Source organism: Patiria miniata, unplaced genomic scaffold, assembly GCF_015706575.1.
Source record: "Patiria miniata isolate m_02_andy unplaced genomic scaffold, ASM1570657v1 HiC_scaffold_1, whole genome shotgun sequence".
NCBI classification, from domain to species: domain Eukaryota; kingdom Metazoa; phylum Echinodermata; class Asteroidea; order Valvatida; family Asterinidae; genus Patiria; species Patiria miniata.
Genome location: NW_024037047.1, coordinates 34,540,825 through 34,563,588, shown reverse-complemented (window position 1 = coordinate 34,563,588; position 22,764 = coordinate 34,540,825). Strand labels below are relative to the sequence as shown.

Below are 22,764 nucleotides of genomic sequence, written 5' to 3'. Positions count from 1 at the left end.
CACCAAGTTTGGTTGAGAGTGAAGTCTGACTTTTCATAGGACAGCACTTTTCAGTTTTATACCTAACCGAAATGGAACACACATGTACAGACACACCGTCGTGAATTTCTATACACCCGAGGACAATGCTTTGTGTTTCCCTTTTTCTCTGTAATATAACACTTTCAGATAGACAAAGCATATAACCGTACGATCGAGACTGAAAGGATCTTTTGTTCTCCCTTTGTGTGTCTGTCCTCTATCGTAAAGGCATGCATTTTCACAAACACACAGACGGAATATGCTATCGCAATATCCCTCTTTCTGGCTTAAAAGTCGGGGGGGGGGGGGGGTAAAGACAAAGAGGAAAAAATGATTACAGAAATTACTTGATAGGTTTGATGCTGGTTCCATCCAATCCAAACTGAGCCAGGGGTCGGTGGGGTCGTATCTATGACAACACCATCGCTACAGCTGGACACAGCAGGCAACAGTTCATTCCAAAGCTCATGCTCTAATGTCACTTCATCAGCATGGATGCAAATGCGATAACGCTTGCCATGATGCAGGACCAAATCAGGAACGTTGACAAACTCTTTATCTAAAAGATATACAAGAATAACAGAACTATCACTTTTCGCATCAAAGAAAATAGTCATATTGCACTAAAGATGACTTTTTTATTTGAAAATATGTCTTGTGTTTCACCTTTAAAAACAGATGCTTTTGTGGTATTTTACTTAAAAATTTTCCTGGGGACACTTTTATAAGAATCAACGGTTTTACTGTTTCAATTTGTAATCTGTCCTACCTGTATTCCCACAGGTGATGCTCCTCGGGTGATCACAAGGAAACTGCAGACCATCATCCAAGTTTCCAAAGGATCCAGTGTCTTCAATGGCTGCCCAGACGTAGTCCCTATGACGTAATGTGGGCCAGACTGCGGATAATGAGGACGTAGATGAGATGTAGTTCTTGTCTGGTTCCGGCCATATGGCATTCTGCTCCATGTTGACTTCATCTGTTTAAAAGTTACAAAGTAACAGGTTGTTGTTAAGTAACAAAAGTCTTCAGGTCTTCCTTAAATTGCGATATCCACATTTTGGCCTAATGTTATTGTTAGGTTCAATCGGTGGACTTGTGCTATCACTCTATCACACAGAATTGCAATTTGCACAGTTGGTCAATCCCGTAGGAATTCTCAGACTTTACTTCTCTTTCTGAAAACAATCCTCCACATGTCCTTAATAAGAAACAGCGATTAACCGATGGCACAATCGACACCACAGATCCACCGAGAGAGCCCAAATTGTTACCAAGCCTGGATAACTTTTGTGATAAATTACAACAACGACAGACAAGGCACTAGAAAAAACAAACATACATATCAATCACGTCAAACATACTAGAAAAGTAGACCCTATATGGTATGAATTCAAGCGTAATTTTACAATGATGTAAAAATCATTAAAGGTACATTATATATCAATTACAAAATGTCACACACGTGACCGATCAAAATGTCACAAATGTGACCACAGAACAATTCCCACTTAAAGCTATAGTCCATCATTTGTAATTAGTGCATTTTGTTCGTTTGAAGCAACAAAAGTGTTCAAAATCTAATGAAGGATACTGAACAACTTACTTGATGAAGTTTCAGCTCAGCTTCAGCTTCATATTCCGAGAAAAACAGCATTCTAGGATCTCAATTTCAAATCAACAGTTGCTAAATCATGTTTCGAATTGTTTTGAATTGCAGCTTTACGCGATGTCGCGCACTGATCCAACAAATTATAGCAACCGCGCGCGCCTGTGCGTCGTTCCAATGCTTGTGCGCGCTGCGCCGAATAACAAAACGAACAACTAATTTAAAGTTTCCTATGGTGCTTCTTAAGAAGCACCGTTGGAAATGCCTTCTTTCGTTGATTTCTTCAAAATGAGAGCTTGCCAGAAAGGATAATTTCACAGGGAGTTTAGTCCCCTCACTATCTTTCAACCAGTATGTTTTTCAACAATAATTACGCCGGTTACTTTTTTGGATAGCTGCAAATGATGGACTCGGGCTTTAAGCAAAGTGTGTACATTGTTTATGCATTCTGTAAATCACAACAGAAAAATTAACTAGTATTGTTGTGTGTGTGTCCTTAGAACTTGGGAGAAAAGTGTATATTTCTCCAATATGGGCCCCGATACATTTTTACGTTTTTATGTTTGATGTCACACACGTGACCAAACTTTGATGACCTCACCTAATATTTTGACACAATTTGTGAAAATACAAACTATACTCTGCGGTAGGGAGTTAAAAATTCCTAACCTGACGAGTCATTGAAAGTACTATCAGGTGTAGTTAGCAAGGGTAAAGCTTCAAAAATCAGACAAGCCCAATTTTATGTCACACAGTGACCAAAAAAAGACCCTAATATGGACTTCATGCATGTTCAGATTTCCTTACCATTTTCAGCAGTAAATTAATAATTTATCAACTGCTGCAAATGTGTACTTTTGAAATACTTCAAAAAAAACTTTGGTTTTGCAGAAAGACAGGGGGAAGTCAACTTGCACTTACGATCAGCATCAATGACAGTATGGGGGACAATCAGCTTCACGTTATCACAGTCCACAATCTCAGTGCTAGCGATGGATGACAGACCAGCCATATTGTAGCCTCTCACTGATAACTGCAGACAGAGATCTAGGTCTAAGGATCCACTGTGAGATGCTGTAAAGCGTGCCTGTTCAGCAAGACATGCAAGACTTAAAGTTGGGTAGTGAAACATTTTGTGCTAATGAAGAAAACAAAGTTCATTTTGTTTTATAGTAAGCACATGAAATATGACTGCATTGAGTCGACCACTGGAAAATGCTGAACTTGGAACAGGCCTTTAAAAAGATTTATAATTCCAGACGCGTCATCACATGAACAAACATCAAATATCTATAAGCCATCTTGTCATAAAAAAGAGGCACTTTGAAATCACATAGACCCACACCTAATCACCTATTAACCAGTTCATGCCTGGATTATTTTGGCATTGACCGGACCCAGGCGCGGGATTGTTTCACAAACCTCGATGCCAGATGGGTTCAGGCCGTCATCTGCGGGTAGCACACCCACATATTTCCGGCCTCTCTTGCTGCGAGCGGGTTGCAGACAGATATTTCTGGCCTCGCTCGTTGCATGTTTATCCATCATCCGTTCCCAATACCGCAAACCCTTTGCGTGTATGCATGTCATCCAACATAAACCCGGCCTTCAGATGATGAATGTCAAACTAATTCCATTTTGTGACCATGCACCATGGTCTCCTGCAACAGATTCATCTCGGATTGCTGCATCAGCTATTATATTCTTTGTCTTCGGGTTCAGTAAATCTCTGCCACTCCCTTCTGCTACAAGAACTTACCACGTCCCCAGTCACCACCAAATCTTGGATTCTTGTCCACTGACTCAGCAAGGCTCCATCGCTACCATCCTCAGCAATGCTCCACTCATAGAAATCCATCAGTTCCCGCGGGTCGTCGTGACGGACGTAATCGTGGGCAAAAGGCTGGAAGACCACACGGATCTCCGTCCCGCCTGGCGTAGCTTCAACGTCGCTGACTGTGACCTGACCCACCTCAGGAGGTTGGGATAATACCCAGAATCCATCAGTGACAACCGGTTTGAAGCAAACGTTAACATGGCAAAACTGAACCTGCCAAGTAAATTGCCAGAATATGACCAAATTTATTTTAAAATGAATCATTTTTTTTTAAAATGAATCTCACACTTCACCTAAATAAGGTTTGTCTTGCCCAACCGTATATGAGATTTTTAGCAACCGCACATTGCAATGTCTCACCAAGGACTTAAATCCCATGCGGGAAGAGGGCATATCCCCCCACCCCCCCCTCCCCCCCCCTTTGAAAAAAAGGGGAGGGGGAGTGTGCCATTAAATAAACCACCCAATATCTCTGTGGTGAGAAAACCAAGAAATGTCGATTCTGAGGTTTCTTTTAACTTTTCAACAGTCAAAAGGGTAAAGGACGCCAGCACAAAAGTTTGCATAAGATATATATCGTCACCGTTTTCACGAAGGGGCAAATTTCATGAAAATCGTCTGTTTTTCGAAATTTGGTTTTTTTTGGTGAAACTGAATAAATATATCAATATCTACAACCTGGTGAGGCTATACTTTCAAAAAATTAATTAAAATCTTAATTAACCTAATTAATTAATTAACGAATGGGCCAATTTGCAAAAAGTGCCGTTTTGCGTTTTCACGAAGGGGCAAATTTCCGCACTGTATGGTATTAATAAATTTTCAGTAAATAAATACATTGTAATACAATGGCGCGTACATCACGAAGGGGTGAATTCCATGCGCGTGCAATAAAACGTTTTCACAAAGGGGCGAATTTTAAGGCGCATGCGCAGTGGGGCAGAATCTGCGCGTACTGTACAAAAAATGCATTGACTCAGACTGCAGAAGGGCAAAATCTGCGCGTAGTCACTTGAGCATTTTCACGAAGGGGCAAATTTGTTAATTGGTCTTAGTTGATTAATTCTGCAAAACTAATCACCTATTTTTGTTAAAGTTTGCTACATTTAGGAAGATTAGAAGCTCTTCTTTCCTCTAATACCTAAATCTTGCACATTTTACGCATTTTTAAGTTTCAAATTGTCAAATAAAAAAGGACCAACTTTGAACGCGATTATCTCGAATGTTTGTTCAGACAGTGAAATACTAAATTCGCCTCTTCGTGAAAACGGTGACGAAATGTTCAAGATATAAATGTGGTAGTCATGTGGTGTCTGGTGCCCCCACCCCCCCCCCCCCCCCTTCTGAATTTCCACGGCTGAGCAATTTTAGGATTTGGCCAGACACTCATCTCACCACCCCCCCCCCTTCCTCGCTGACAATGATTTATGCCACTATGTTTCAATATGACACTATTTTACTCTTACCTTTGATCTGTAATGACCTCCACCATGCAACCCTAGCCCAGCTCCAACATGTTGGAATGCCATGCCAAGATCTTGATCATCAATCACTGGGATCCATTCTATCGTAGTGTTCTCATCATCTGTGGGAAATGAATATAATTTGTTTTAAAAAGGTGACATAAATTTCAAAATCAGCGATTGTAGGTTAAGACACAAATTTAAAACAGTAGCTTATAGTGGTTCTTTTGGCTATAAAATAATAGATTAAAAAAAATATTGAACAAAAGGTATTTAACAATTTGCTTTGAACTTCATAACATTATCAATAATTTGAATATCCAAATCAATTCTATGGGATCTACATTCTTAAACTCTCCAAAATGTCCTTAAAACATGGCAAAGTACATTACCAACACTAACGAATGAAAGCAGAAGGATAACACGTTTGTGGTAAAACTCAGAGGCATATGATTTCAGGTTTACCAAGGTATATTTCGATTTCTTGTTCAACTGCCCAGAAGACGCCAGTCACAAAGGGTTGCAGCATCTCAGGGATGGTCCAACGAGCTGAAATATCTGAGGTAGAGGACTGGTAAGTGATGTCATCCTGACAGGGTTGATGAGCAGCAGATGAGTGATGAGATAATCCTGGTGGCACAGACACTGCAAGAAGGAGGCAAGAAACTGTGAGTAAAGAGGGATGTTGGAGGATGGTCTGACGAGCTGAGATGAGTGGCGTAGAAGACCAGTAGGTGATGTCATCGTCATTCTGGCAGAATGGATCAGCAACAGATGAGTGACGGGATACTCCTGGCTGAACAGACACTGCAAGAAGGAGGCAAGAAACGGTGAGTAAAGAGGGATGTTGGAGGATGGTCTGACGAGCTGAGATGAGTGGCGTAGAAGACCAGTAGGTGATGTCATCGTCATTCTGGCAGAATGGATCAGCAACAGATGAGTGACGGGATACTCCTGGCTGAACAGACACTGCAAGAAGGAGGCAAGAAACGGTGAGTAAAGAGGGATGTTGAGGGTTGGTCTGACGAGCTGAGATGAGTGGCGTAGACCAGTAGGTGATGTCATCGTCATCCTGGCAGACTGGATCAGCAACAGATGAGTGAGGGGATACTCCTGGCTGAACAGACACTGCAAGAAGGAGGCAAGAAACTGTGAGTAAAGAGAGATGTGCAGGGATGGTATAACAAGCTGAGATGCCTATGGAAAATGACTGGTAGGTGATGTCATCCTGACAGGGTTGATGAGCAACAGATGAGTGATGAGATAATCCTGGTGGCACAGACACTGCAAGAAGGAGGCAAGAAACTGTGAGTAAAGAGGAATGCTGAGGGATTGTCTAACAAGCTGAGATGAGTGAGGTAGAGGACTGGTAGGTGACGTCATCCTGACAGGGTTGAAGAACAGCAGATGAGTGATGGGATAATCCTGGTGGCACAGACACTGCACAGAGGCAAGAAACTGTGAGTAAAGAGGAATGTTGAGGGATTGTCTAACAAGCTGAGATGAGTGGCGTAGAAGACTGGTAGGTGATATCATCCCGACAGGGAGGATCAGCCACAGATGAGTGATGGTATGATCCTGACAGCACAGACACTTTACAAGAAGGAGGCAAGAAACTGTGAGTAAAGAGGAATGGTGAGGGTTAGTCTTATGAGCTGAGATAAGTGACGTAGAAGACTGGTAGGTGATGTCATCCCGACAGGGTAGATGAACAGCAATAGATGAGTGATTGTATAATCCTGATGGCAAAGACACTGGCAAGAAACTGTGAGTAAATAGGGATGTTGAGGGATGGTATAACAAGCTGAGTTGCCTAAGGTAGATGACTGGTAGGTCATGTCATCCTGAAAGAGTTGATCAGCAATAGATGAATGATGGATAATTCTGATTGCAGAGACTCTGCAAGAAGGAGGCAAATAAGAAACTGTGAATTAAGAGATAGTTGAGAGGGATGTTGAGGGATGGTATAACAAGCTGAGATGCCTATGGCAGATGACTGGTAGGTGATGTCATCCCGACAGGGTTGAACAGCAACAGAAAAGTTATAGATAATCTTGGTGCGAAGACTCTGCAAGAAGGCGGCAAGAAACTGTGGATAAGAGATAAATGAGACGAATGTTGAGGGATGGTATAAGAACCTGAGATGCCTATGGTAAATGACTAGTAAGTGATGTCATCCTGACAGGCTCAAACACCAATAGCTGAGTGATTGGATAATCCTGAAGGCAGAGACACCATTCTGATGGCAAAGACAATGCAAGAAGGAGGCAAGACACTGTGAATGACTAAAGAAAGTTCCGGAGAGGGTTTTATCACACTGATGGTTAATCAACAGCAGGGACAGAGAAATGCATTTAGCAATGTGAGAGGATCCGAGAGGTCCTATCAAGCTCAAATCCGAGTAAATGTTAGCCATTGCAAGATACTTGAATCCTTTCAGCAAGAATGTCGCACCACAGAAATATAAACCATGGGTCTTACTTGCATCTTGATCGCAGCCCAGTCCATCTTTGATCACTGCTCCCTCCAGTACCTGACCCTCCTGAATGACTTTGACACCGTCTGAGGTAACATTGACACTACCAGCTTCAGAGTTAGCACGGATGGTCACATAATAGGTCTAGCAGTAATACACAAAAAAATAAACAAACAAACGTCTCAATGATTACGGAAACCTAAAACCAACAAAAAAGTCATAAGGAGATGTCAGTGGCTCTTGCAAGGTGAATAAAAGGAACAGAGCCTGAAATTTCAAATTCCAGTGTTTCAGGAAAGTATATTTTCAACTATTTTGAATTCATGTCTCAATTACCATAAGTGGAATGAGATCTAGTCCATCCAGTCGATAGAAGGTTGCATTGCCCACATCAATGAAACCACCGCTGACATCAGCAGCACCTCCTTCTGATCCGATTGCAATCTCATAGTTGATATCAAGATGAGGATGCTCAAAACCAAACCAACGAGCTGAGATGCTTGCGGTGCTCATCTGAACATCAATGTCTTTGGCCACCTGTTAGGGAGACATTTGTTTTACTGTTAGACAATAGGCTGGCAGTCAGTAACAGGAAATGAATTTAAAATTCCTAAGTTTTTTTTTTATTTTCAACTTGCTTTTCAACTTGCTATTCAACTTGCTATTCAACTTGCTATTCATCAGTATGAAATCATATCATTTGATGCTATAACTCTATTCATAAAGCCATCTGCGATTTAAATTTGAATAACATCTGGTACGCTGATTTGCTCAAATGCTTGGCACATTTTCTCCAGAACAAAGAGTAAAAAGTAAAGCCTATCATGAGCCAATGTGGCTCATCAGGCCGGCGTTTATCTCCGGTTTCATTAGCATGAAACGACTGCGAATATTTCTACTCCCCCTGGATGGGATGCTAGTCCATCGCAGATTACTCCCCAGCTAATGCCAGGACTCATTTATACTCCTGGGTGGAGAGAGGCAAGTGGGGGTGAAATGGCTTGCCCAAGGACACAATATGTGACCAGCAGCTGGAATCGAACCCCTGACCCTCTGATCATGAGTCACAAACCCTAACCACTATGCCACACTCCCCACAGAGACTGTTACTATATCACATGATACGGGGCAAGCCTTATGCTAGCAACCCCCTGCTCCAGAATGGTCTGGTGTCTTAGTGCCATTCTCACCCATTGTGAACAATATATTGGTGCTGAGCGTCTCTTGCATAACTGTGCAAAAGCTTGCCCCGATTCATGTGATATATTGCAACAGTATCTTTGGTCTGGAGAGGTCAAAGTTAAAATGGGCCAAGCATTTTGAGCAATTAAGTCAGTGTACCAGAGTTTTTTTCAAATTCAATTCCAATTAGTTTGAAGTGGTCATTACAAACATAGCACAAATGTACTACACCCACTTTTGACATCGATTTCCACCTTGTTTTCACGTAGTAGTAAAGTATAGGCCTTTAATCGTGCATGGTGAAAAAAGCTGAGTAAAAGTCGCAAAAATACTGATATTATGCTAATTTTAATACAAGTCACCAAAATCAGTCTTGTCCACTGAATATTTTATGTAAATTGGAAGTTTTCCTGGTTCATACAACTTAAAAAACCTTCCTACCAAAAAATATTTTGCCCTGGTAACTTTCATTGAAGCTGTCCAATTATTCAGGTCAGTGTTAAGATCATCTCCTCAATGAGCTGTCGGCTTAAGTTCATTGTTGCATAACATTACATAACATAACAATCAAATGTCATGCCCTTTCAAATGAAGCTCCAATAGCTGAGCTCAGCCAAGCGAAGGGAATGTATACCTCTGTGGACAAACAGGTTTCGCACATGAAATGTTCAAATTAGCATAGCTCATCAACAAAATGAGCAAATGCAATGATTTTTTTTCGTCACATTTAAGTTAAAGGCCAGTACTTTAATAGCTACTAATCGACAGTTAAAAATAGTTTTTAGAAATAGGTGAAAATTGCTGTCAAAAGTGGGTGTCCTTTTTTTTTTAACCACCCTGTATATCTCCAATGACTGCCACCACATTCCTAAGCATTGTTACTAAATTAATGCTTCATATTCCAAGTGCACACAAAGGAATAAAATTTTTCAGATAAATTATTTGAAGTTGTGATTTAATGACTACAGTGAGTTTGAGGCGTTCTCAAGAAATTTTTGGAAGCAACTTAGTGATAGTTACAAAAATGATTGTAAACTAATGAAAAAATGAGTGAAAAAAACATTCACAATTAAAGTAATGAATCAAGACAGGTAGCTCTGAATTTGTCATAATCATAATTACCCCCAAATCCACATGCACCTCTTCGCCAGGGGGTGCAACATCCAATACAACACCCAGAGATGGTAACTGCACGATGTGTCTATAAACGGATGAGGTCCCCACTGTAGCTAACCCAGCACCATTCTGTGCTCTGACTGACACGTAGTACTCATGATCACCATGGAGATGCCAGTCTAGGTCAGCCAATGAGAATGCAGCACATGATGTTCGGGACAAACATGGACCAATTCTGTAGGCTTTCTCCTTCTGGAAATCGAGAGTTTCAGTGCCACCTGGGCTGCTCCCTGGAACAAAATACAATAATTATCATAAATTAATTCAGAAAATTGCACAAAGTGGGCAAAAATTCAACAACATGGGCAGGGCACTTTGGACCAATTATCAACACTATCTAGGTTTGATTGACTCACCGATGGCAACTTGGTATCTCAGGCTGGTATCCTCGTCATCAATGAAGCCACCATCTCCCCATTCAGCAATCAAGTATTCATCCTCCACATGGACAGAGACACGCCCAACAAACATGGGCGGGGCATTTTGGACCAATATTCAACATTATCTAGGTTTGATTGACTCACCGATGGCAACTTGGTATCTCAGGCTGGTATCCTCATCATCAATGAAGCCACCATCTCCCCATTCAGTAATCAAGTATTCATCCTCCACATGGACAGAGACACGCCCAAAAACATGGGCGGGGCACTTTGGACCAATTACCAACATTATCTAGGTTTGATTGACTCACCGATGGCAACTTGGTATCTCAGGCTGGTATCCTCATCATCAATGAAGCCACCATCTCCCCATTCAGCAATCAAGTATTCATCCTCCACATGGACAGAGACACACCCAAAAACATGGGCGGGGCACTATGGACTAATAATCAACACTACCTAGGTTTGATTGACTCACCGATGGCAACTTGGTATCTCAGGCTGGTATCCTCATCATCAATGAAGCCACCATCTCCCCATTCAGCAATCAAATACTCATCCTCCACATGGACAGAGACACGCCCAACAAACATGGGTGGAGTAGTATCCACTACTATTGGACCAACCACCTGCAGCATGCAAAGAAACAAAATTTGAACAATTCTATGGTTATCCATATTGTCAAATGCTCTCTTCTCTTGTCATCTTTAAAACTGTTGCTTGCTGCTCCTTGGACAAACCAACGTGGTTCCTTCCCTTTCAATATACGCTTCACAAAAACACAATTGGTTCTGGATCACACACTCATATAGCTAACTTTGAAAACAAGTCACAATACAATTAGATAAGTCAGTGCTGTACGTCTCAGTCTGGAAGAAGTCTTCTTTACATATAGGAGAATTCTGCAGCTGTTTGCAGCTGTTTACAATATCATGTATGCATACAAAGTATTAAGAACTCAGCCCTTAACCCATAACCTTCCCAAATCCACCAAAATCCTCTTTGCAAAATGGGAGGACTTTGCAGGATGGAGGCTATGGCAAAAGTGTGTGGCAGCATGTTCAGAAGATGCACTGTGTCAAGGTCTTAGGCCGGACCTTGTGTTGTTTTTGCTCAGCCGTGCATAAATTTAGGCCTAGATTTTACTTGAAATATTCCACACTGCTCCAGGATGCCACTGGCTCTGCCTCAACAGGGTGACCATTGCCAGAGGATTTTGCAGGATTGAGGCAATTAATGGTCACCCCTCCAAGGACCACATTCAAGAAATAACGGAGGATTTTGCAGGATTGGGGCTGTACGTATGCTATTTTTACATGGAGGCAGTTGGAGGATTTTGCAGGATTGAGGTTACATCCTGGCAAAAATGCCTAAGGAGTTGGGGTCATTACAGAAAGCAGCAATCTAACAATTGAACTTCACAACACGTTGACTTTTTATCTGAGCAATCAGCAGACAACCCAAAATCTAAGAAGAGGGAAAGTCAAAGAGTGGCACAAGTTTATCAATCAAAACTATGAATGGAGTGATCCGTAAATCTCCACAGGTTTGTTTGTCCATCTACTCAACTTTCATACTCAGTCTTGGTTGCGTCCGAATTAACCGGCTATGTGTAAATGGAAAGTGGCTTAATCCACTTCCATAGGCATGTGTGTACTTTATACAAGCCATAGCCAGTAATTCAGCCTATGGCTAATTGTTACATTCAGTAAATTACACACCTTGGATGTAGATAGCCGAGCCTTGTTGATGGCCTTCAGAACCAGAAAGAACACAGCTCCATGGCTGATGTGTGGATGGTACATCACAAAGTGATCATGACCTGATGTTGACATGAAGGTCACCAGGTCAGGGGTCGGGTTTGAGGGGTCACTGCTCAGACCTATCTCATAGTCATAGATGGAGCTCTCTGTATCCCCTCCAGTCCATGAGATGGTCACCTGTCATTGATAATATGACATTAATACCATCCACAAATACTACATCTGATGATGTTCTTCACTTTCAAATCTTCATCTCATACAATATAGGGTGTATGAAAAAAAAAGAAAACCCGGATGTAATTGTAAATTATAAAAACTATTTTCAACAAGTTAATATATCATGTCAAATGCCAAAGTATCCTCTTTCCAATGATACCTTGATTATGTGTCTGTGGCCACGGATGACTGAGCATTCGTTATTCTGTCCAGGTTCAAAACTTGTACTGGGCCAAGTTTTACTTAGCCGAGATTGCTGGCTGGTTTGTTTTGCAAAGGCTGAAATGGACTAGACTTCGTGCAGAGCTTTGTGTGGAAAGAGGTGACGACCACATTGAAGGTATTGGGCCATGAGGGGTTAACTGCAACAATGAGAGTGCTTCAATCACCGTGTCAAAATTGAATAAATTGTTTTAAAGAAAAGGATGTCTTCTTTCTTTGAATTAAGCCGTTCCACATGCCCAGAATACCAGTTACCCTTTTTCACAAACTTGGCCCAGTGCAGGTTTTGACCCTTGACAACATAACAATGTATGCTCAGTCATCGGCCACAGACACACAATCCAGGTATCATTGGAAGAGGACACATGATATCGTTTCACACGATCTTTATTTTATTTAAAAATATTTATTACATTTTTTATAATTTACATTTACATTTGGGTTTCCTTTTTCTACGGTTTCGAATGGACTATATTTACATAAACCTCATCTTCGTGGTATATGTAAATAAGGGAATAAATGTGTGCTCCGGAGGTTTTTATCACTCTGTTTAAGACCGCTTAGAGTCTGGGTGCTGATAATTACCCGAGCCGGAGGCGAGGGTAATTATCAGCACCCAGACTCTAAGTGGTCTTAAACAGAGTGATAATACCGACCGAGCACATATTTATTCCCATTCATACATACCTTTTCGGTAACAAAAAATTCAAATAATTTGTTCAAAAAATCCCGATTTTGTTCAACAAGTTCACTTCATGCTTTTTGAAACATCCCTCAAGCAAAATAATGGAGTGGTCAGCTGGCGAGTAAGATGTAAACAACCCTTTTATGGAGATTGACGCGCGCGTAGCATGTTCTGCGCAATGTTGCGCAGAACGCACCTTGGGCGTTGCGTTTTGAATTTAGAACTATAAAATTCTGACTCGCTGGTAATGTTGCACATGCCTACGTGAGGATTGTGAATGTTCAACCAATAAAACGGTAAGAGGCACTGGATTTTTAGGAGTCCACATTTTATTGTGACACTGGAAAAGTGTTTAAGACCAGCTAGCCATGTCTTTATCATCCGTTTAAGACCGGCCACGTGACGGGCTCTCGACCAATAGGAATAGCTAAACTGTCTGAGGTATTTATGAATGTTATATAAGAGAACTTCAACACCACCTACATTGTGAACTGTCCTTCAAACATCCAGTATGTGTAAATGTCCACCTGGGGGCCAATGTCTCGGAGATGCTTATAGCACATTCATAAATACCTCAGACAGTTAAGCTATTCCTATTGGTCGAGAGCCCGTCACGTGGCCGGTCTTAAACGGATGATAAAGACATGGCTAGCTGGTCTTAAACACTTTTCCAGTGTTATAATAAAATGTGGACTCCTAAAAATCCAGTGCCACTTACTGTTTTATTGGTTGAACATTCACAGTCCTCACGTAGGCATGCGCAACACTACCAGGGAGTCAGAATTTTATAGTTCTAAATTCAAAACGCAACGCGCCAGGTGCGTTCTGCGCGACATCGCGCAGAACATGCTACGCATGCGTCAATCTCCATAAAAGGGTTGTTTACATCTTACTCGCCAGCTGAACACTTCATTATTTTGCTAGAGGGATGTTTCAAAAAGCATGAAGTGAACTTGTTGAACAAAATCGGGATTTTTTGAACGAATTATTTGATTTTTTTTTACCGAAAAGGTATTTATGAATGGGAATAAATATGTGCTCGGTCAGCCTCCGGCTCGGGTAATTATCAGCACCCAGACTCTAAGCGGTCTTAAACAGAGTGATAAAAACCTCCGGAGCACACATTTATTCCCTTAGTATTTTGTACAGCATAGAAGTTATTTTCATATGATGAAATTTGCATCGTGGTGATGTGAATATAATATTAGGTTTTGCCCTTCACCGGTGTATAAACACTGTGTACTCAGTGTGTCACCTCCTGAGTGAAAGTTGGAAAAAATCACTCGGGTGGGACTCTAACCCACGACCTCCTGCTTTCTAGTGCAGACGTCTTACCACTCGACCATCGAGCTTGTGGGATCAGTTGGCTGGTTCGAATCTGATGTAGCAGCGGGTACCGCAATGAAAGTATTCAGAAGATGGAATTTGCGTCAGGGTGATGTAAATTTAACAATAGGTTTTGCCCTTCATCGACTCGTACACATTTTAGACCCTGAACAGAGATACGTACGTGTTTGTCCGTCGGAAGGAAGAACTTCTGCTCAATGGGTGAAATCCACAGACAGTCTAGGTCTCCTTGTAGTATTGCTGAAGAGTTGTCGCTACCAGTTATCTCAGGATAAACTGACAAATCATCTACCAGAGCAGCCGTGGAACTGTGCGCAAGAAAATCCCAACTCACATGAACATACAAGGCATTCAAGTAAACTTATCAAGTATAAGATATCATCAACAACACTTTGCAGAGGTACAAATCGGAAGGCTGGAGAGGGGCAATTGCAGTAAAATATAGTGCACAAGCACAATATAATACACAAGCATTTATTATCTTGAGTCGATTTGGTAAATGACATAGTAAAGCTAAGTGTACTTAAGCAGCATGAGTCCTAACAGAATGCTCAACTGCTCCAGTCTCATGTGCCTACCTGCAGTCACTGGACGCATTCATCAGTTCCATCTTCCTGCGATGCTCATTGATGAACCACACCCGACCCTCAGCATCCTTGGCCAGACCAGGCCACATCCGTGCATAGCTGATAGCAATCTGGGTCAGCTCTGGAGGGCTGGTATCGATGACGACACCGTCAGAACAGACAGCCGCTGAGGGTTCCAGGGCACAGTTATAAGCGATGACAGTGACGTAGTACTGGCCAGGCGAGGGGGATGTCCAACTGGCATGTGTGGAGGTTGTCCTTGTCATCTTAAGAAATGATGGATATCGTAATTATTGGTAAAACTGGTTTTTAAAAACCTGGTCCCAAAATTTAAGTGTATATTGCTAAAGTGGAGGAATGATTTGTAAAGTTGTCCCAAACAGTTTAAATGATTAACATTTGCAAGTCCCGGCAATGTGAATCACAATGGGATATTACCTAAAGAAATACCTAAATAAAGTTCACCCATTCCTATTGGTCCAGAGCCCGTCATGTGGCCAGTTTTAAATGTATCATACAGACATGGCTGGCTGGTCTTAAACATTTTTCCAGTGTCACATGAACGTTCACAATCCTCACATAGGCATATGCAATACTACCAGTGTGAATATTTCATAGCCCTAAATTCACACTACACTGGTACCTTTGCGTTGTGCGCCACATCTCACAGTACGCGCGACGTGCGCATCAATCTCCATATAAGGAGTTGTTTACCTGAGGGTGTTACCATTGCATAGCTTAAGGGGTATTTTTTGAGCAAAATCTTGGAAAATTTATAATACTTGATTTGTTTTGACTTTTGGACCGAAATTTCGATTTTTTGACCGAAAAGATATTTATGAAAGGGAATAAATATGGGTTTGGTCGGTATTATATACTCTGGGTGATTATCAGCATCCAGACTCCAACTGGTCTTAAATAATATAACAATAATAATACCGGAGTCTTATAAAGCGCACGTATCTACCAAACAATTAGGTACTCAAGGTGCTAATGAATTTATTTAAAAGACAGCAATGAAGTATTTGAAATATGAGACCAATTTTATGTAGCACCTTTATAAGGGTTGACAAGGTGCTGCGGCGCATTAAGCAGCCACTGCTAGAAACACCGGGCCAAACCCCTTCTCTTAGCGATAAGTGTTACTGGGTTCTTTTACGTGCATTACACAACAAACGGGACCTACTGGTACGGCTTTACGTCCCATGCAAAGGATAAAGTAACGGTTTAGTGTCTTGCTTATGGACACAAGTGACAAAACCGGGACTCGACCCACACTCTGCTGATCAGAGTGTGGTGCTCCTTAACCGCTCGACCATTAAACTCCACAACAGAGCATTTAAAACCTCACAAGCACACATTTATTCCCTTTTTAAAGATCTGAGTATTGCTTATACCAAGGACAAAACACCAATCCACATGCAACTTACATCATTCATGGCACTGCCGATTGTTGTATTGCCGGTCCTGCAGGAGTCATCAAACAGATACTGATAGAACTTGACCCCACTCTCCTTGTCAAAGAACCCCTCCCAATGAGCCGAGAGGTCACTGCCCTCCTGATAGTCTACCTCATTGGACCCAGGTATCCCATCATGCACCACACCAGCTTGAGGACCAGAGGAATCCACCGTTATCTGTGATTCATCAGCAATTAGGATTCGAGTTCAGTTGATAGTTTGGTTTGGTCAAGTTGATTGTTTGGATTGCAAAGTATTAAGCGGACGAACCTGTGTTAACAGGAACGGAGTGCCTATCTCTCTTTTGTTAGTGATTGGGCCATGGGTTACACCTCTATGTTCCGACACCCCTATGTTCCGACTGCACATATTCCTATTCCTAACCCTAACCCTAACCCTAACCCTAACCGGGAGTAACACAATCTAGGTTGTAGGAACATAGGGGTGTCGGAACATAGAGCAGTCACCGGGCGATGACTCATATGCTGCTGAGGGGGGATCGCCACACCTCCTCCACAGCGAGTCCGTTTCCTTCCCAGCATTGAATAATGCCAGTACCCATTTAACACCTGGGTTGAGAGGAGTAATTGAGGTGAAGTGCCTTACTCAAGGGCACAACACGCATGGCCACGGCGGGGCTCAAACCCACAACCTCACGATCATGAATCCTGTGCTCAACCGCTAGACCACACGTGCCCATGATGTTTGGATTGCATTATTCGATGAGATCACTCACTTTCAATTTTCTTTAACATTTTAAAGACCTTTCAATTTAATCATTCTGAGTGTCATTTTTAAATCATTGTAGGTGCAATTTAATGTTTTAAATACAAATCCTAGTGATTTCATCCAATGTTAAAATGTATTACTGCATTTTAATGTTTAACCGGACAAGCATTACATTCTGTAGGTTTTATATGAATTAATCCCTAATCCCTATGATCTCAGAATAAATACAAGATTTCTATTGTTTTAGCCACTGTGACCTTGACCCTTGACCTTTTGACCCCCAATGCGATAGGCTTCTTAGGATTGCCAAGGACAATCCACAAACCAAATTTGAAATTCATATGTAAAGTATATCTCAAGTTATCACGCTGACAAAATTTCTTTTGTTTTTGCCACTGTGACCTTGACCCTTGACCTTTTGGCCCCAAATGCAAAAGGCTTCTTAGGATTGCCAAGGACAATCCACAAACCAAATTTGAAGTTCATATGTAAAGTATTTCTCAAGTTATCGCGCTGACAAAATTTCTATTGTTTCAGCCACTGTGACCTTGACCCTTGACCTTTCGGCCCCAAATGCAATAGGCTTCTTAGGATTACCAAGAACAATATACAAACCAAATTTGAAATTCATATGTAAAGTATTTCTCAAGTTATCGCGCTGACAAAATTTCTTTTGTTTTAGTCACTGTGACCTTGACCCTTGACCTTTTGGCCCCAAATGCAAAAGGCTTCTTAGAATTGCCAAGGACAATCCACAAACCAAATTTGAAGTTCATATGTAAAGTATTTCTCAAGTTATCGCGCTGACAAAATTTCTATTGTTTCAGCCACTGTGACCTCGACCCTTGACCTTTTGGCCCCAAATGCAAAAGGCTTCTTAGAATTGCCAAGGACAATCCACAAACCAAATTTGAAGTTCATATGTAAAGTATTTCTCAAGTTATCGCGCTGACAAGATTTGTCCGGACACACACACCCACACACCCACCCACCCACCCACCCACGGAAGGACAAGGCGGAAACAGTATGCCCCTTCGGCTTCGCCGCGGGGCATAAAAATTTGGTTTGAGAAAGTTTTCACAATTAGAGTAAAATGAGTTTTTTGAAAAGTTTTTCTTAACTACACGAAAACGAAGGAATATCCACACTAGGTATGTAAGGCAAACATGTCTGAACCACGGCAATTTCCGTTTGTATATAAATAGCAATAAAAAAACTTTTAAAATAATAATAAATTACAATAACCTTTTGGAATTTCTGGATTTTTTTTTCTTTAAATATTCATACCTTGATTGTCCGAGTAGTAACTAGTCTTGCTTGGTTGGTCACCGTCAGGGTGATGTAGTAATCATAGTCATGGGTGCCAATGTGCATTGTTGGATGGAAACCATAGTCTATTGCGTAACAATCACCGAGTGGGACACACCTACAGCTGACGGGATCACAATCCTCAGTATCCTGTGTAAAAAAGCAAACAATAACAGCAAACTTTCCTGCGCCAAGTCATCATTTTACAGTGTTGTAGTACTCAGTACTCGTATTCGAGTACTACTGGAGTACTTTTTTAGTAGTACTTGTACTTGTACTCGTACTCGAATGTCAAAGTACTCGTACTCGCAATGACCGTATTCGTACTCGGGCAGCAAAGTACTCGCACTCGAAATTTCAAAATTGTACTTGACCGTCAAAGTACTCATACTCGAATAGCGCGAAGTACTCGGGGAAAAATGGTACAGCTTGACTTACCACGGCCTTATTTTATCAGTTTGAAATGGTTGATTGGCTTGTGGAGAAATCAAAGTTTCATGATTTTTCTCTGTGCATGTCCAGACAAACACATTTAACAGCTAGTCATGAGTGAGTCTGTATATCGGTCTGACTGGGCCTGGGCCAATTATCGGAAATGCAAGTACTCGTACTCGTACTCGGAAGTACAAGTACTCGTACTCGGAAGTACAAGTACTCGTACTCGGAGACCTGTCCTTGTACTCGGAGGTACAAGTACTTGTACTCGGCAACCTAAGTACTCGGCAGTACTCGGTACTCGGAAAAAAGTACTCGACTACAACACTGTCATTTTACAATTACAAATGGAATACGAGCCTGACACAAAATACAAAACTACAATGTTAACCAACTGTAAAGTTTTACATTCAAGAGTTAGTTGTTTTACCGTGTTGATTTTCCTGGCCGCCAAATTCTGGCTGCCATGTGCCATCTCTGTGCCAGTGTGGTTATCAAAGAGAAGCCACTCAATGGTTCGTATACCACTGTGAATGTCATACGTCCTGAATTCAACACTGTGGAGAAATGAAAAGAAAATAGCCCTCAGAAAAAAATAACGTTCCGGTTTATTTTTAATAAGGTGCTTTTCTATGCAACCTATATATAGGTAGGGCCCCTCTTACCTACCTGGCTCCTATCATGCCTATCAGAAGGTTCACATGTGAAAGAAGGGTCCAATCATTTCATCTCAGGAATATTAGAAAACGTATTGCTTAATTTGCATCGGCACAATCAGGGAAAATTTGAAAGCTTGTAAATCTAAGCAGAGTTGTGCATATATTTTAAAACATTTTTCGGGCGTAATTTTTTTTCCTATTTTGTTAGGTATAGCTTTATCAATCACAGATCATCTTAGCATCACCTAATGAATAATAACAGAGAATTCCTACCTCATCTTATCCAGATCCTCTGAATTATGAACGGCTAGGTTCACCTCCCCGTCCCGTACCAGCCAGAAGTCTTCAATCACAGGCGGGGATGAATCAGCATGAACCAACACACTGTCCCTCACAAAGTGACCCGCCAAATCCCTGGCCTCCACCCATAACCGAATGGAATCACCGTCCACAAGGGTCAGGTCATAGGTCGCCTGTGTGTCGGTGCCTTCACTACTCCAGTGGTCTGAGTTGTCGTCACTCACGTTGACAGTGGTTCTGCCACCGCTGTGGTCGATGTCGTGTAGGACGCGGAATTCTGTCACACCGAGGGAGTTAGGGACGGCTGCACGGCCACGTTTCCCGAAGTTCTGGTCGTAATCTAGGAAAATGTAGTTAGGTGTAGCATTTTAATAATAATAATAATACTTTGGGAGGCTAATCATCCTTACTCGCAGCTGGTATACTGAATTGCGAAGGACGCGGCTACAACGTGGTCGGGCCGCTGGCACGTAAAGGCGCCTATGGCTGCCGGCCACATCGACCCATATATGACCACGGAGCACAGCCAGGGAGGAAAACCGGAGGGCCCGGAGAAAAACCCTCGTGGCACAGGAGAGAACCAACGCACAACTCTACTCACATGCGATCCGCGGCCAGGATTCGAACCGTAGTCACCTTGGTGAGAGGTGAGCGCTTTACGCACAAGCCACCAGTGCCACTGCATGTTTTTTACTGCATAAGTTAGAAGCCCTCGAATACTATAAGCAGGAACACCATCCCACCCAACCTCCTCAAGTGCAACAGGCAGAGATGAAACTGGCATGTGGCAAAAAAATCGGAAAATAGGCCGAACAAAAATATGTGTCCGAAATCTGGGCCGCGCTGCCATTACACACATATACATGCATGTACAATACACTTCATGCCCAATTTCCGGACACCAACTCCTGCTTTATTTTTGATTCAAACAAAATTTTACGATGAAAAAAAAATGGTCAGTGTTTTCATTGCATAAAATGCCTGAATTACGGTTAGAGTAATGGAGTCATCAATAAAGAAGTTCACTTCTTACTTGAGAAAGTCGAGGGAAAAGTCCGAAAGACAAGGGCACCGTTCATGGTGCTTCAATCATGTCCATGATTCAACCACTTGCATTCATACATGGGAAAAAATCAGGCATTATTGACGACGTCTTTCTCTTCCAACAAATGCCAGTGAAATGTTTCGCTAATGCTCTCTTCGCTATCCTCGAGATAATCATCATGATTTTTAAAGCATTGCATTTTGTACAACTGAATCTGAAACCTCCGAAAATCGCACAACATAGGCCTCATGATTTTATCCACAGGATCCTTCACAAGGCTACCCGTCCCGGCCGGCCATGTGCTAGCGGACGGTACGGTGGTGCGGTACGTACGTACGCTGGTACCATTGCATATTCGCACGCACGTGCGACACAGTGATTTTTCCATGTCGCCTGTCAATGTTAACCTTTTGTCCAGACGGAGAAGGCTCCGATCAGTGTTATGCCCTGTGTTTCTACCGTTGAAACTCTCCAATAACGACTGGTGAAAGAGATCAAAACTATGTTCGCGATGATTTTAACATGCCATTTCCATCGACTTTTCTTCAAACTTATGATTGAAATAAAATGACATTTTGTGAAAAAATCATCAGAGAAAATCAAATTTTGTGGGACACACTGTAAAAAAATCAGAAATTTCGTTGGAAAATTCAAAAAGTCGGTTTTCCGATTAAAATCAGAAAAGTTTCATCTCTGAACAGGAGGTGACAAAAAAAACAGACAAGGGCAAGATTTTAACCAGCAACTTCTAGAAAACCTCAGCATCACATTACATGATGAGCTACTGTGTCATGTATGTGTTGGCACTTTCCCAATTAGGGCGATTCACAATGCAGTGCGCATCCAAGAGTTTGCCATGGAGAGTCCATTTTTTTTCTCAAATTTATGGTTGACAAAAACATGGCTTTTTGGAATAAATGCCAGTAGACAACTTGAAGTGAATTGTTATAGATTAGGGTATAGCAATCTGCCGTCTAACAAACAAACATCACATTGATATAAAAAGAAAAGAAAATAACAAACAGATAAATCAAATTAGGTTTGGCCCTTCACCGACGTTTAAACACTGTATACTCAGTGTGTTACCTCCCGAGTGAAAGTTGGAAAAAGTCACTCGGGTGGGACTCGAACCCACGACCTCCTGCTTTCTAGTGCAGATGTCTTACCACTCGACCACCGAGCTAACGGGATCGGTTGGCTGGTTCGAATCTGACGACAGTGTTTAAACATCGGTGAAGGGCAAAATCTAATTTGATTTATATCACCCCGACGCAAAATTCCATCTTATAACAAACAGATACTCGAATCATATGCTTACGAAAATACTGACCGGAAAAACAAACAATTTCAAACGTCCAGCGCTGCGAATTTTTCGAGCATCTCTCGAAATTCAACGGGAAAAATAAACTCTCCATGAAAAACTCTTGGTGGCACGCTGCATTAAAAACTGTGAATCGCCCGAATTGGCAAACAACTTTGTTCAATTAAATAAACAAAATTACTAAATTACCTTGTCATCAGTTTCCCTCACCATTTAAATGAAAATATTTCAAAAATGTCAAGTACAATTTCTTCGTTTACCAACTACCATCGAAGCTAAATGTGATAAACACTTTTGTGGAGTGCTGTGGCCTCGTGGTTAAGGGCACTGATTCGTGGTCTGCGTGTAAAGCTGCAGGTTGTGGGTTCGAGTCCTGGCGGGGTCATGGTGCGTGTGCCCTTGGGCAAGTCACTTTGTCACTCATTGCTTCTCTCCACCCAGGAGTGAATGGGTACCTGTGAGGGCAGAGATGGTTATTGTGATTGAATTAGCTTCCTTGCGCCTAACAGGCTGCATCGAGCTGTATACTCCCCAGGGAGCTGA

The 22,764-nt window shown here is 41.8% G+C and overlaps 1 protein-coding gene across 1 annotated transcript in view; it reads right to left on the bottom strand.

Annotated features, from left to right (window-relative positions):
• LOC119729120 overlaps window positions 1-22,764 on the bottom strand; it is a 62,258-nt gene that overhangs the window by 25,505 nt on the left and 13,989 nt on the right. The window contains exons 10-26 of the mRNA XM_038201638.1: window positions 19,829-20,195; window positions 19,327-19,453; window positions 18,441-18,611; window positions 16,395-16,601; window positions 14,956-15,230; window positions 14,541-14,685; window positions 11,866-12,084; window positions 10,623-10,773; window positions 9,711-9,994; window positions 7,743-7,943; window positions 7,412-7,550; window positions 5,396-5,575; window positions 4,934-5,052; window positions 3,390-3,680; window positions 2,552-2,717; window positions 791-1,000; window positions 369-580 (exon numbers count right to left, since the gene is read on the bottom strand). Of these exons, the coding sequence (XP_038057566.1) occupies window positions 369-580; window positions 791-1,000; window positions 2,552-2,717; window positions 3,390-3,680; window positions 4,934-5,052; window positions 5,396-5,575; window positions 7,412-7,550; window positions 7,743-7,943; window positions 9,711-9,994; window positions 10,623-10,773; window positions 11,866-12,084; window positions 14,541-14,685; window positions 14,956-15,230; window positions 16,395-16,601; window positions 18,441-18,611; window positions 19,327-19,453; window positions 19,829-20,195 (3,464 nt within the window). The remainder of the gene's footprint in view (window positions 1-368; window positions 581-790; window positions 1,001-2,551; window positions 2,718-3,389; window positions 3,681-4,933; window positions 5,053-5,395; window positions 5,576-7,411; window positions 7,551-7,742; window positions 7,944-9,710; window positions 9,995-10,622; window positions 10,774-11,865; window positions 12,085-14,540; window positions 14,686-14,955; window positions 15,231-16,394; window positions 16,602-18,440; window positions 18,612-19,326; window positions 19,454-19,828; window positions 20,196-22,764) is intronic.